The 16437-nt window shown below is 37.2% G+C and overlaps 1 protein-coding gene across 2 annotated transcripts in view; it reads right to left on the bottom strand.

The window, feature by feature from the left end:
- Positions 1-618: 618 nt before the first annotated feature.
- The window catches only part of GRAMD2B (GRAM domain containing 2B), a 30964-nt gene continuing 15145 nt past the window's right edge, over positions 619-16437 (bottom strand). Inside the window, exons 3-14 of one of the 2 annotated variants that reach the window (XM_066340025.1) lie at positions 16040-16121; positions 15658-15724; positions 14573-14676; positions 10992-11087; positions 10237-10308; positions 10035-10115; positions 9293-9404; positions 7464-7586; positions 7192-7279; positions 6548-6649; positions 4889-4982; positions 619-1827 (exon numbers count right to left, since the gene is read on the bottom strand). In XM_066340025.1, the coding sequence (XP_066196122.1) occupies positions 1792-1827; positions 4889-4982; positions 6548-6649; positions 7192-7279; positions 7464-7586; positions 9293-9404; positions 10035-10115; positions 10237-10308; positions 10992-11087; positions 14573-14676; positions 15658-15724; positions 16040-16121 (1057 nt within the window). In that variant the 3' untranslated portion in view covers positions 619-1791. Of the gene's footprint in view, positions 1834-4888; positions 4983-6547; positions 6650-7191; positions 7280-7463; positions 7587-9292; positions 9405-10034; positions 10116-10236; positions 10309-10991; positions 11088-14572; positions 14677-15657; positions 15725-16039; positions 16122-16437 lie in introns of both variants that reach the window. The other variant, XM_066340024.1, reaches the window with a different exon arrangement.

Raw genomic sequence — 16437 nt, forward strand, 5'->3', positions numbered from 1 at the left:
GTAGAGGATGAGGTGAGAGTTCCAAAACGCTACATGAGCTGTGCAACTGCAGAGAAGAGCAGGGAAAAGAATGGAGGAAAAAAAACCCAACCAAAACTTATTTCAACAGTTTTCTAGTGAAGTTGAGTTTTCCAATAAAGTTACAATAGTTGAGGAAACAAAGAAAGAGACTTCAATAAGTAGAACAGTCAAATCTCACAAATTTCTTACATACTGTGCTTGGGTGGAATCTTGAGCCAGGCAGGCATGTTAGAGCCCACAGGGCCCTCTTAAGCTGCCTCAGCATTCTGATACTCATCCAACATCCTCTGAGGAGAGAACTTGAGAAAACCACTAACATGCCATCACAACTCTGGGGGCCAAATTTGCTCTTACTGTTGTCATGGAGATCCAGAAAGAAGTCACATACAAGGGAGTCAGGGGAAGAACTGCAGCAGCATGCAGTTCCTCACCCCTTGTGTTGGGGTGCTGGGTTTTGCACAAACTTTGTACTGTGAGGTATAAAGCCTCATGAGTATCACATTTAACCAAAACTGGTGGACGGACTTAGGTTCATTCAAATCATAGTACTGAGTACTGAGGCACTTGTTTCAAAAAAGTTTATTTAAACAAAGTAGGTACATTTCACAGAAATGGTTATAAAATGCATAGCATATTATAAACAATACTATTACTTCACAGATAGTAGTTATTATCCTAAATATTGCTTTTTAAAAACTAATTAGCCTGCTTGGTGAATCAGAAAGCTAAAAATCCCCATCTTAGGCACTCTGGGAAAAAAAACAGTATGTGACATAAAGCCGGTTTCCACTTTTTCATTCACTTTACTGATTGATTGTACTGCTGTACAATTAATTACAGTTAACTCCCTGGAGTCACATACCAAGACTAGATTTCCATTTACTGGACTTACAAGTTGCACTTGCTCAGCCAACCAAAACTGCAAGCAACTCCAAGTAAAGCTGACTGAGGATCTCACACTGATTAACTTTAAGGACAGAGACCATATGAGTGGACAGAAAATGAGCAGTTTTTCTAAGTTGTGCAGGTGTGTCACACCCATATTGCTATCCATAAGCAACTTGATTATAAATTGGCAAGTCCATACAGATTTCAGGCTTGATTTCAATGGAACCTGAATGCCCAGCAGAAACAGATCTTACCCTCAGTGGTGGTACAGTATCACAGAAAGTGGAATTGAACCTTTTTACAGCACTGGAGAACTGAGCAGAGTTCAAACATTCACGACTTTGCATACCCAAACACCAAGGTGTCTGTTTTCTGAACAGTTTCTGGATGTCAGGGTGCAGAGAAGGAAATAAAAATGAAGAGCACAGCACCAATCCATAATCATAGCTAAAACAGATACCTGCTCATTCACACAACACTTCAGTACATGAATCATGACTGACATTCTTCACATTTTTATTTGTATGACAATAGGCATAAAGTAAATGTTGAGGTAAAAGGATATGCACCAGGTTGCACTGGTGTAAGCAATTCTAAAAACAAGCAAGCTATAAAATACATTAATTCACGCACAATAGAGAAAGAAAAATCCCCACATTTTTAAAAAAGATATGTATAGATCAAACCATATGTTTTCAAAATACATAGACACATTCTGAAGCATCAACTGACTTTTCTGCATGATGACATGAGCTTTACAGTAGTTTAAGCTTGGCTTGGACTGAAAATAAAGAAGCTTGAACTCTGACCAGCAGAGCTCCTTTGGAACGGTTTGTCAAGACAGAAGAATGAGGTCTGAAGCAGTCCAAGAACATTGATGTTTCATTCACCATCTTCAAGTAGTTTCTGCAAGTTGTTCTGTATCTTAGAAAAAGAGAGGCAAAGAGTTGGGAGGCAAGAAGCATTACGCTGCATTTTAAATACAAACCAAAATCAAAACATACTCTTCAATATACTCTGTGCATGTTAATTCTGTCACATCTTTTCATACTAATGGTATTCCTGTTAAATGCTTTCTTTATAATGAGTGCAATATAAGTGCATCATATGGAATACCTAGACAATAAACTAGCAGGGCATCTAAGTTTCATATGATGGATATCCCCTGAAATTTTCTCCTACAGATCGTCTCCTCCATTAGTCATAAGAAAGTAAGACAAAAATAAAAAGCAGAGCTAAAAGCAAGAAGCTGAATTATTTTCACCTTGATCAAAATCCAGTAAAAGCCTCAAACTTCCAAGTCACAGCTCTATGGCTAAATGGATTAATTCAAATAAGTTTGTAAGAGTTTCAGCCAAGATGTACGCACAGCAAAATACAGTCTTCTAATCATTAGCAGACATGTCCCAGTTAGCAGATTTAGTGAATTGATTCTGTGTTATCTTCCTTTAGTTGCAATGAAAGTAATGTCAGCCAGTTGCACCCTTGAGAATAATTTGAAGAGACCTATTTTTAGTCAGCCTATTTATCCACCTTTCAGCTCCTTGTCCTTAAAAGCAGAGAGGAGGGAATAGAGTGGGTCACATCCCCAGACACATATGTTCTCAATATATCAGCATCTTAGTAACTTGCCGGCACTAGTTATAGATTTAGTCACAGACACTTTCACGCTGCAGTTTGAGGAGCCATTGTACTTCCTGTTCAAGGATACCACTTTTTAGTCCTACCTCATGATTTCTGTCCCAGATGCAAACCTTTCTCAAGAAGGACATTTTGAGGAAAGGAAGACAGTAAAAAGCATCTAATTTTTTGAGAGTTGCTTAACATGTAAACAAGAATTTCCTTTTAGCTTGCCTAAGTTAGTGTAAGGGAACGAGTAATATTAGGCCATATTTTCCCCTCCCACAAGTTAATGCTTTATCCTTTGATAGACACAGTGCATTTTAACAAGCTGCTAAATACAATTAAAGCCAAATTAGCAGAATTTTGCTAAACAGTGGTGGTTCCTTGGCTCCAAGTATGAAGGAGAACTTGCAAAAATCACAAGGTTATACTAAAAAAGTTATTGCAACATATTTGTGCACTAACCATTTTTTAACTGCAGAGTAATTTTTAGTCTTTAATCTAGATAATCTCAGTGCTCCAATTCACAGTGCTGTGGTCACAGGGAAAGTAAGGGGAGGTATGACAAGTTATACTAGAACATGCATGACTAGAACATGTACCTTTGCTGCTGCAGCCAGTTACCAGCACTTTTCACTAAGGTATATGAAATTGTTAAGCAACTGCAGTAACTTCACTCAGAGAACAAAAAGCTATTAGATTTCTAACCACTGCTCATCTAGATTAGAACAGGATGTGGCAATATGCAGCTACACACTATTCAGATTTAGCTTGTATGCAGAGCACTTCACTGCCTTGAATAATTGGCAGATAAAGGTAGGTCTGTAAGGCTCCAGTCCTGTAGACACTAAACAAAGAAAGCAAGACACTAAGAAAAAAAAAAAAAAAAAAAAAAAAAAAAAAAAAAAAAAAAAAAGCAGACCACTTAAGACTCTAATTCAGGACAGAAGGTCACTTCTCTGGGAACAGCTGAATGCTCTAACTATCCAGCTGTCTATTACTGTCTCCAAGCAGAGACTGTATAAGGGAGTGGGACAGTGCCTGGCCTTGCTGCAAAGGGCTTGCTGGCTTCCCACAGAAATGAGGTTTCCTACGAACAATCTTGCCAGCCTGTCCCAGACAGCCAAAAGCAGTAACCTCTTAAATTACCTAATCTGGCTGAAGATTGCATCTGGTAACCATCTGGTAAGCATTTGTCCCTTCTATTCACAGTTATTATCCAGAAATATATGGCTGGGGTTAAGCCAGCATCACTCTAGATTGCCATTGCCAAGAGGGTGAAGATGTGGGGGAAGAAACCCCTTTTTCGCAGTATTTCTAAAACCTATGCCACACATATAAACAGTGATATTATGCTGTCTTAGCTTCATGCTTGGGGGGAAAAAGAAAGATCTCGGCACAGACTCAGTTTTAGAAACAGAGGCAAAAATATCCCATGTGACTTAAGCACATAGGAATTCAAGTAACTTTCGGTTTTGTTCCACTGGTGCTTTCCACAGGCTCGGCCTGTGTATGTGTACTGAACACACAGCATTTCACCCGTCTATATTTGTGGGTGCATTTGTCAAGGTTTGGGGGCAGCTGGGGCAAAGTCTGCAGGGGCAGCAGCTGTGTACCAGGATCAGGGGCTGCCTTGTGCTGGACATAGCCATGCCAGCAGTATCCAGTGGACCCACACAGGGCACAGCTGACCCCCAGCCATGAGAGTGGTGAAGCCTCTGAAGTTTTGGAATGGAGAAAAATACCAAATAAGGGAATAAAGTCTGCACATCCACTCGTTTCACACAGGTTTCCAATTTAAGTCACAAAATGCATTTAGCTTTCCAGTTAGAGAATGGTAAAAAGCAAGGGTGAGGTATAGGGGATTGCACAACTGGTTCAGCAGCATTTGTGTTACTGAAATAAAGCAAGCAGATTCCAGTAACTTCGTGTGAAGAAGCTGACTACATATGTAAGCCAGCACCATTTTTTTAATCAAAAACTCCAACAAAAGCCCAAAACAGAAAAAAATCAAATACAAACAAAGGTTTAGTTCAAAATCCTTAGTCCTAATGGAATAAAAAAAAGAAAAAAAAAGTTGAAATCACTACACAATGCATAATCACCCCTGAAATGTCTGTCTCAGGGACATTTTTCTAGGTTATAAGCATCAGCTCAAGGCAAAGCTTTTACACATACCAATGTTTCTACTAGGGTTAATTTACAGTCCAAAAACTAGTCCTTTATCTAGCAAAACATGCTACTTTTTGGTAATAAATCTGGGGGTAACTTAACACTTCCCAAGATAAAAGATGATAGAAACACAGCAAGAACTTGACTGGTCTATCAGCATTTGCATTATATCATATGATGTTACCTTTTCCAATTTTCTAAGATTAGCAGTTAACTCATCACAAAGGACATCAGCATTAATTTGCAGGTGAGATCCCACATCTTGGTGCACTTGATGTCTGTCAAACAGAATGAAAAAGTAAGTGTGACAGACTCAAAAAAAGAGAGGAACACAGTACTGGATACACAAGTAGATGGCAACAGAATGGTAAAATTGTAAACTGTACTTGTTTACAAGAAAAGAAGTGTTAAGTCACTTCTTGACAACATTTTTTCACATGGTCTCATTCTCCAGAAGTTTGGATGGAACACTTTATAGCTATTTCCCCCAAAGAGTTCTGTAAGTTCCACATCCTGTGACTTGGAGGAAATCAGAAATCCCGAATCCCTGACACTGCCGAAGTGCACGTTAGATCTTCCTTCCTGCACGTTGTACTATTTGAGATCAGAGCAACAGAAACAGGATTTTCTTGTGTTAGTGTTTCTGAAGAGGGACACAGTATCCTGCTAATAGATCTATGCCAGAAGTGAGAAAAAGGCTTTTGACATTGCCTACTATGTGAGGCAGGTTTACCCCACTGCCTGCATTTTAAAATGGTAAAATATAAATGCAAGGCTGCATAGATAGAACACCATTTCCTTCCTATCCCTTTTTTTATGAAGAACCTGACTCTGTCTTCTGACACACGCATACAAGTCCTACTGCTTTCTACAAATGACAGCTGAGACCAGTTGGATCATAAACAGTGTAGTCGTCATTTGATATAACTGCAAGTGCAATGTCAGAGTGACCTGTTTTGTCATGGATGGGTAATCAAAGAAAGCTGAATTTAAAAGCACCCTTATTTAAGTGCTTGCTAAATTTGAATCCCTTTGCAAACAGTTCCACCATGCCTGAGTCAGCTCTGTCCTGAATTTTATTTTTCCCCCCTCTATTTTTCATGTGGTGCTTCTCCAGCTGTCAGCATTTCCACTCATGTTGCATGTGGCTGCAGGTTTTGCACTGAGTTTACAAATGACTTTTGAAGCCATATTTTTCAGAGCAGCTGAGTGAAAAATCTGTTATAAGAAAGGGAGAAGAGTTAATGCAGAACTGAATGCTCAATAAACTGATTAGTATTCTCAGCAGTATTCAGTTTAATTTCCTTCTGTCCTAAGGCAAGAGTAGTGAGCCAATACTACTTACAGAGGTAAACTACTGTGAAAAATACACATACCTCTGCACTGCCTCTCCATTTTGCATATGTTTGCATATTTTCTATCTATGCAACAGAAAGACGGAAAAGATCCAAAGAAAGAAAAAAACTAACTGGAGAGGCAGATGGCAGCCATCACAATAGCTACAGGAAGGAATTATTAACATAATTATGGTCCCTTTCCCTATTTCCTCTTCAAACACACAGACACCTGTCCCTTGGTGTGTTTGGATTTTGTTTTTGTTTGGTTCTGTCATGTGGGGTTTCTTATTTCAGAAAGACAGGTTATCAGTTTCTAAATGGTATATAGACAACACAAAGCTTTATGCAAGCAAGACAGATGTATTAGCTCAAAGAGTATGAAGTATGTTTCTAATATATTAATCAAATTACACTAAGACAGAAGACAGAAGTTACACCTTTTTCATGGAATCATTGCTCTGGAAAAAGATTTTATATCCCAAATATTTTTCTAGAGTTTATCTTACTCCTTAATATGTGAATCAAAGGCTGTCATAGACATAAGGCGTTCCTCCAGGACACTAATTTTATATCTCATGTAGAAGGTGGAAAGTATTAAAACACAAACACTGTAAGAGAGAAAAATAAAGTATATCAGTTAAGGGAAGTTTAGCAGTACCTGATAAATTTACTGTTAAAAGCCATTTAAATTGTTACTTGTACATGTTCAGTAATAAACGTATTGTTCTCAGAAACATTTCAGAAATACCATCAATGGCATTCAGACAGTTATTAAAATCTCAGACCTGAGTAAGTCTTTGCTGAGTAACATGCAAAAGGAATCTCTGCAAGTACTTCAACACTTCTAGCATTTTCTGAATCAAAAGACCCTTTGCTTTTAAAAGTAAATGGCCAGTTAAGTATAAACCTCTCCCAGCAGGCATATATATATATGGCATATATATATATATACACATATACACACATATATGTATATACATATGTATGTATGCCTGTATATACACATCTCTGGAAAGTGTAAAGGCCACAATTCCCAATAATTCCCTTTTTTCAAGGAAAGCTTATATTTTATCAATCATGCTTATGTTGTATCGATCCTATAAACATAAGAAAACCCTAGTTTTTGACAATCTTGTTATTGCTAACTTACAGAATTGCATATAATACAAGTACATGGTTCAGAGATAAGAGCTTCTGGGACTTCACTTTGTGGAGGAATCTGAAGGCTTCAGAATGGTCTGCAAGGGAAAGAACCAAGACTGACCTCAAGCAGAGCAAAATATAAACAGTGTTTTGAAGAATGCAATAGATAATGCAAACAGGGAGAAAAAAGAAAGAAACCTTCTGTATTATGTGAACTGATACAATTATGCAAGTGTACCCCAAGTTATTCCATCTGAAGTTGTGTGCTTGATTGCTTACCATTTCGAGGACTGTTGCGGGCTTTTCCATCAGGCCCACGTTTACTATGTGCATCTGAACGAACAGACTTTGCGTCAGGCTTGGAAACTTTCAAGTGCGTCTCTGTTTCAACAACATGATAATCTGTCAAAAGAAGGATTTTTAATAGAGTGAAACATGAAGTCAAAGAAAATTGTTGATCGCTTATGTTGGTCAAGAAATAGAGGAAGAGGAGAATTTTAAAAGCTGCATTTCTGTACTTTTGGGTAAAAAGCAGCAGTTGGTTTAGTACCCTTGAAACTGCTTACATATTAATTCCACATAAACAAAAAAAAAAAACAAAACAAAACAAAACAAAACAAAACAAAACAAAAAAAAAAAAAGCAGCACCTGGATTGAAAGAAGATTATGTATGTTGGATTTATATTCCAGAATTTTTAAAAAATGGCAACCCATGAAAATGTTGAAAGCTACTACTGAATTTCCAGGCAGAAGATTACAGTCACAAACATAATCTTTCAAAAGGCCTGAGTTTGCTAGAGTAATAATTTCAAATTATTTTAATAGCAACATCAAATGGGAATAGTGCATTGTTACTTTAAAAAGGACATCACAACTCCCTTTTCTGACTGTCTTTAAAAATGCCAATGCTATCTTGAAAGAAATGGGACAGAAAAATCTACTCACACAGGTTTATGCTGTACTTGCTCACCCTGGACTTGCTCTAATGATGCACAAGAAACAACTATGAGTGACAGATGCGCTACCTTTTACCCCTGCTTTCAATTCCTTTTCTTAAGACGGTTCTTTGCCTGATATTGTCTTTTCATTTGTGGAAAAAGAAAATGGAATGGTCTGAAGTAGTTAATAGCCATCAGCAAGTTAAAACATTATTCAGAAGCACTTCTGTGGCATGTGTGACACCATGATTTAATAAACAGCACCACACAATTAAAGACAGATGCACAGTAAATATCAAATACCAATGAAAGCAAATAACTCCAAATCATCCTGCTGAGCAAAAGATGCAGAGCAAAGAAGAGAGTTAACAAGAAATAACATGCCAGAAAACTGCTATAAAAAATGACTGTATCTTTCAACAGTTTCTTATACAAATAATAGTCAAAATGGAACCCGAAGAACTAACAGCATAACAACACATTAATACCTTAATGTATATTAATTGTACAAGAGAATACTCTGGGTTTTCATAAAAACATTCAGCATGAGCTATACAAAATAAGTATTGCTGTACTCATGAGGTTATGAAGTATGAGTTATGAAGTGAGTTTTAATCAGAATGGCTGCTAGTTCGGTGAAGAACTTGAGACAAGAGACTTCCAAGAATGTGGTAAAGAAAGAACAACTTTGGGCAGTATCTCCAAGTATCTTAAGAGCAGCAAATAATAAAATGGGTGTTTAAAAAATCCCACAAAAACACATCAGAAATCACCTTGATGACCAAACGACACCAAGATGCAAACTGTTACTTGTATAGATCAGAAGTTAGTTACACTGTGACTTGAACTACTTCAGAATGGGTTTTGATTCTTTTTTCTTTTGTGTTTTAAAGCATGAACAGCTCCTACATTCTATCTCTGCTTGCATGGCTAAGCAACTGGAACCAGTGGCAACAATTTAGATCTGCTGATGACCAAGTCATTGCCTGAATCTGGATTGAGGAGGGCTATAGTAAGAAATGTAGGTACTGGGGGCTTGAAGAAGACCTCAAAATCCACATAATTCTCCAAGACCGTGGAGAATCTAGATTCCACATCAGAAGGGGGTACAGAAGCAACACTGAAAGCAAGTCCATTCTCCTTCTCTTTGGGCTCCATGATCCCACTCACCTTGGAAGCATTCCAGCTCTGGTGTCTGTGAACCTGTGCTGCTGGACTCTTCCATCTCTTGTCTTCGCTGCTGCACTATTCCATCCAGATCAGAATAATCTTCATTGAAATCCTGATGGGGAGAACGAATCACAAAAAGGCTCAGCTCTGTTCTAAATCTAAACAATCTAATTTCCTCTAGAATCTGAACCAAAGATCAAAGCTTTAGAATTGTTTAACCAGGAACAATCTCTGATATCAAGACGCTGAGATTAAAAAATAAGCTCTATAATATGACCAGAATTCAAGCTTCATCTCTTGCCTTGCCTATAAGAAAGACTGTTAAGTTAGACAAATTGTGAAGTCTAGGACAAGCACTAATAGACTTAGACTGTGGTCATCACATGTAACTTCGCAGCTCTATCAGATGAGTGAACTGTTTCAAAGAGGAAGGTTTGCCACTAGAAATACTCCAAAAACTGTTCATGGCAGACTTTACGTCAGCACAGTGAAATCTAACTGCTAAACAGAGATATGAAGAATGTACAGACCTTGAATAAATCCAAGGCGTACGCATCTGTATAAATCGCACGTCACCAGATAATCATGCTAATTATTCCAACTGTTTTCTAGCATTAAAGAGTCATAGAAAATTTAGAAACAGATGTCATGATTTTCTTCAGTTTTCTTTCTTCAGGCATTATAAACAGTACTTGCAATGAAAGATGCCATGCACAAAAGAACAAATTTCTGAGCCATTTACCAGGGGCAGAGTTCTAGGGCGATCAGCCCTGAAGCTGTTTTCTGCAGAAGAAGGATTTGGACTGTTGCCCATGCTTGTATCCTGAAAAAAAGCAGCACTGTTAACAAGGAATACAGGCAGAAAGTACCTCATATTTCACAGCAGGAGAGCAGTAATAATCAACACAAAGCTACATACCATCTTCACTGCCACTAGTACTTACGTCAAGATGTCTACAGATAGATTTTAATAGCTTGTAGGTGGTATCTCTGGAGAGTAGTGAGACAAACATGTACTGCAAAACAGAAGTTCCATGACTGCTTGCAAAACACATACAGACTTCCTTAATCTAAATAAAACTTGACAGGTGATTTTGCTGATCAAGTAACAATTTTCAAGAACTTTAGTATGGCGGAAACAAACCTGTGGTCCTTCTAAGCCTATGATTTGAGGTTTATCACATGAACACAGAACAGACACATGAAAATAACCATGTTCTGCTGCAGGAACAAGAGCACAATCCAGATCTGTTCTTTCTCTTAAAAACACTTTTCATGCTGTTTTATCTAACCCTTGAAAAAACTCCAAACAAACAAAACCTCAAACTTGTTTTTATGTACTGTGTCCTGCACCCACAAAATATTTGTGCATTGTTTCTGAAGCTGCTCATAGGATAACCACATTTCCTACTGACTGATGCAATCACAATTCCTGAATATCACTGTAAGCAACAGTTTTTTGTGAGTCTAAGATATGACTGGTTATGTAAGAGATACAAGTAAATGGAAGAACACTGACAGTGCTGCTAACAAAGCAGGTAACCCTCTGTGCATGCTCTTCCTGACTCAGCTTTTTCAGCTCTTCTGGTGCTATGAATTCTTGGAACACAGGGAATGAAAGATTCCCACAGAGAGCAGTGGCAAACAGCTTCTGTTTTTTATTTTCTCACTGAAATACCATTACTCTACCAGTACTTACCCTATCTGTCACTGTTGCTATGACCAGAGCATTTGGCACAAGAAGAGCAGTTTTGGTTTTCTTCAGAAGTGTCACAGACAGCACAGGTATACTAATCTGAAAAAAGATCAATGTAACATTGAATCCCAATACTTGCATGCAAATCTGCACCACGCTCTCTCCCGAGGGGCCAGCCCAGCTACCTGGGATAAGCCAGACCTTCAACACTCACCACTTAAAGATGTCTCCTCTGCATTTTTGATTACTATTATTTCATATAAAATAAGAAATAGTAATAAGCTGAAACCAAACCTAACTACTTTTACTCCTGCTTTTACAAAATGCTAATCTAGGCTTTTGCTTGTGTCTTCCTCTCCTGATCCCTTCTGGCTCTCCCAAGACTACAGGCTTAGTGCACTGCAGATCAGCAAAACAAACCAATCTTAAAGCTATGCTTCTTTGTCTAGAAAAAAAATATTTCAGAACATATCAGACAAGACAAGCTTGTTGAATAATGAACATGAAAGTCTTCTCAGCACTTACAGATCTGCAACAAGCAGGGGAGTAAACAGCTCGTCCTTCAGCCAGGTTGGAAGACCCAATACTGACACACCTGCTGACTTCAACTGATTCCTATGTGCTAAGGAGACACACAAGTCTACATTTACACTGAAAAGTTCTCAGTTTTTTTCCTGCTTTGTGTTTACATCCAACATCATTAGCTTAACGTCTGCTAAGTTTCAGAGTATGTCACTTCAGATACTCTTCACTGGCTCTTCCTGTAAATCTCAGTTTACAAAGGTAAAAAAAAAGCCTGATTGGAGACAGTGTATTGAAAAGCCTAGAGGTTTATTGAGTTAGGCAAATATAATAATCCTGGATATGTATATTGTATAATACAATAATCATGGATAGTAACATCCATGATTAAGAAATAGATCCTGCTAAAAATACTTTTGGCACATGCTCTCAGAACTACCTGAGAAATTTGAAAGGAAGGTTAAAATCATCCATAAATTGTTCAGTTAGCAATCACAGCACTGAATTAAAACATGTCATTGGAGGAGGATAAAGTTACTCTGTGCAGTCTCTTGTTAAACTTTGTTCAGAACAGTAACATGAAATCATGAACTGAAAAATTCTACCAGGTAAAAAAAAATCTTTGTGTGTAACAGTTAGGTTGCAAGACTGCCAAATACAGTTTAAACAGAAATCCTGCTACAAGCTACAAGAAAGAACCTTACAATTTTTCTAACAGGTTCAGTTCACAATTCACCTTAGAGAACTTTAAATCAGAGATGTTAACAGCATTCTGCTGTGTATAGTTTTGATGGATAACATTACTGTAATCAAAACTAACATGTCCATTAGCACTCGATTATTGCACTGTTCCCACAGCATTAGATTGAATGGGTGGAATCACTGTCTGATCACAACTACTTTTACCTTGAACAACAATTATTTCAGAATAAAAGCTTTACCTGCAGACAACATAAAAAATAATTAAGGAGGGTAAAACAATGTCTAAATCCAAGGAAGACTCAAGGCCAACATATATAGCCAAATTAGAGCTACCTGAAAATGCCTTTCAATGCCTACTCAATCCTGCAGAAGCAATCTTTTACTTTTGAATATGCACAATGTCTGTACTGCATACTCAAGACTCCTGAATTGCATAGCTGATCCTTGCATGAAAGCTTTCAGTAAAAAAAAGCAATCTGCAGGTAGAATTCTTGTCAAAAATTAACTGGAATATGTAGATCTGCTGTTTCTCACAATAAAACAGTTTATCCCTAAGCTTAAATTGTTTTACAATCTTAAGCAATAATTGTTTACAATCTAAGCAACAGAAGCTCTGTGTCCTGGAAACTTTGTCAGTGTGTCTGACTGCTAAGTATGTTCCTCTTCCTGTCTGGTTTGATTTCCTCCTTCCCCTCCTATGACATAATTTTTCACTGTATCCCAGACTTTCCAGCTTTTTTCTTGATAGCGTTCCTAAAAGCTGAAAAAAATTCCTAAAAGCTGTAAATAAATGACAAGAACTACTTTTCTTCACTCTTAATTTTCCCCACATTTTCTATGAGAAACATGTTTAATGTTTTCTGAACATAAGACCCAGAACTGAGTAATTTGCAATATTGCTATAAATACATTTACAGTGTTTAGTCTACCCTATCTTGTAAAACATTTTCACTTTTCAGCATATACATAGGGATGTATATATTCCTGAATTTAAAACCCTGTTGACAAAGATTATTTCCTAGTACTACATCATCATCATTCTACATCTTTTTTTTCCAGGTTTTTCTACTCAGTAAAGTTCTACCATATTCTTGTATACATTTAGTTTAGTAGACATTAGAAAGTTGTTCCACAGTTTGAAGTATTTGTTCATGGTGATCAGAAGATTGCTAGTACAGCAGCTTAAAAATATAAATTGATAATTTGCCAAGATAGCTGCTACTAATATTGAATGACAGTATTCAACCAGTTGTTTTTTCCTTTGTGTCAGACAGCTTTCGCCAACACATACACTATCCGCATTAATGTACTGTCTATGACTAGTAGAATCCAGTTACTAGAAATCAACAGTCATCCTGGGCCAAGTGGTGAGACACAATAACCCATGAGATCACTATGGACAATGTGCTGTCAATAATTTCAAGCATTCTTTAAACCTATATAAAAAAGCTCTTTATCATATTCCATCAAAATAGTTGACTGCAGAGAAATGAGATAATCTAAACCCCTAAACTGATTTCAACATTCAATTCACTGGATCTAACCAGGAGCTTTGTTCAAGGATGCACATGAAAAGGGAGAAGTTAAAGAAATCCTTGAAGCAAATTAATGTGTTTCCCCAGAAGAGGTCAAAATCAAAGCAGTTTGTGTAAACAAAGCACACTCCAAAAACCCCAAATCAACAGATCCAAGTCTTTGTTTTTTCTGTATGCATATCATTCACCACAGGGGTACTAAACTTTATGTGGATCACCAAGAAAGACTAATTTATGATCTTCCCAATAGTTCACATCTCATTTCTGATCTGCATACTGAGCTCACAAGTAAAAACCTTACCAACTTGTTTTTCTTATGCTGGTGTCTGTTTATGCAAAGTGGGACTGCTAGAAGAATCCTTCAGAGAGCTTTGCTACTCAAGTCAGAAGCCAGTTTTAGTTCTTCCTCTTTAACTGCCTTAAATATGCTTGATCCTTCTCTCCAGAGCCCCAACTATTATCTTGGAGCCCTTAATATCTTTCAGCCTACATTCCTCTTGCTCCTCCTCCTCTTTGAAGTACTTATCCCAAGAGAAACACTTTTGCCATTTGTTTTACATGGGTTTGACAATGTCCTCACTGCTGCTTGTCAGATCCTTTCCTTTCATCTGTTTCTTTCAGACATGAAGTCCTTAAACAAGAAAGTAAATCTCTAATAATAACAGTGCTCAGTTCTAGACTGATTTTCAAACATCACTTATAGTGATTGTTTCCAATAAAATTTGGAAGTATTACTATTCTAGCATTGCACAATAATTTGAACTTCTGGTAATGAACAAATTGTTAAGAATAGCATTACTGTCTATACATAATCATTTTACTAACCTTAGTGTCTTTACCAAAAACCTTGGAATGGAAGCAAATCCAGTTTTCAGAAAGGAATAACTTTCCTTGGTACAGAATTTCTTTCTGCAGAGCACAGGTAAAGCCTGAAACAAATAGATATTCTATAATCTTGAACATAAACACAACCAAAGCCAAACCAGTTTGACTTCTGTTTTGTTCTTTTTACAAAGCTATGATATGTTTAGGTTTACACCTTTGGATTAATGTTGTCAAACCTCAGCATTTTCAGTAAGTTTAACTAATACTGCTGTTAACTAATACAGGCTCAGAAGATGCCACAGGCCTAAGTTTAGACACAAAGTATTTGAAGGACAATAACTGAAATGAATAAAATGAATAGTAACATGCAACTAGCCTCCAAAGGTCAAAAATCTTTTCTGAGAGAATAGGATCTAGCTTTCTGTGAACTTTTTACTAACTTCTAGGTAATGGTATTACTTAAATGTGAAGAGTTTAATGAAAGGTTTTATCTTTAAACTTCCAGCTCTATGGCTGTTATCTAAACTAGATGTCCAACAAAGATACAACATATGTAAAGTAATATTGCTTTTTACTTCACAGATATTGAGCAAACCATTTCTCAGTCATGAACCACTTTCCCTGCATTCCTTTCAAGAAACATTTGCTATACATTTCTGTATAGAATTCCCTTCTTATAAGTGCTATAGATAAGAGTAAAATATTTAAACACTTACACATTGCTTTTCTTACTAGTGTTTTTAAATGTTAAAACATCATCAACAGCAAAAACTCAAGCTAATCACTTGACCAATGCTGTCTCAGTTCTGACCTTATTATGGAAGATTCAGTACAAAAAGATTGCATTAGGCTACTCTCCTGGAATGGCAAAGTGCTCTACAATTTCCAAATATACCAAACATGCAGAGATTTAACTTCTCCAATATTACAATACAATGCTCATGGATCAAGGCCTTGTAACTCCAAGCAACTGGAGTTAAAAGTTTTTAAAATTTAGATAGTTCCTCTTGTACATCATCACATTTGTGGGATAACAACATTATCTAGGATCCATAGCCAACAACAACCCAGGAATTAATACTTACTTTGTTTCAGTGGCTCATCAATGGGAACATCTAGAAACAGCTTATGAAAGTGTGCATTTGCCTTCAGCTGAAAAACAAAAAGCCCCACAACAAAAACACAAACATTCTATCAGACAGTCTGACAACCAAGTGACCTGCGCCACTCCCTGTCCTCCACACACCTTCCCATTCTGCCCACTTGTTTCACAAGAAATCCTCTTTTCTTTCCATGTGGCTATTAACTCTATATTGTGCTTTACCCAGACTCTAACACACTGATGAAAAAGGAACCTGTGTCCTTATACAACCATGAACTATGGTGTTGCTAAATGAAAGCCCTGTCATGGTAGTTATGTGTTTACTTTGAGTCTACGTAAGCAAGCAAGTACAATCCCTGCCTTACCTGATTTGAGGCTCGTTTTTTCCTTTCAATCTTGGAGTCACTCTTGATTGTCAGGACTGGACTATCCATGCTGCTCTTGGTCCTGAAGATTTAAAGCATTTGATTTAATTTGATTCGATTTAAAGCTTGGCATCAGGTCATTGATCCTATTTAAGTTACCAACAGGAGGTGCTTTCCCATGGAACATACTAATCCCTTAGATAACTTATCTAACTTATCAAGAATTATGCACAGATAAAGGGGAGTGTATCTTTACTTAAACTGTGTCAGTCTGCTGACTGACAGTCTGATGAAGATCTCCTTTTAATTTAGAAGGGATATTCTAAATAACAGACTAGTTGGTAAGGAAATAGAAGAAGTTCAAAACATTTTTACTGCTTAATGAATTATCACATTGC

This window comes from Sylvia atricapilla, chromosome Z (genome assembly GCF_009819655.1).
Source record: "Sylvia atricapilla isolate bSylAtr1 chromosome Z, bSylAtr1.pri, whole genome shotgun sequence".
Taxonomy (NCBI): domain Eukaryota; kingdom Metazoa; phylum Chordata; class Aves; order Passeriformes; family Sylviidae; genus Sylvia; species Sylvia atricapilla.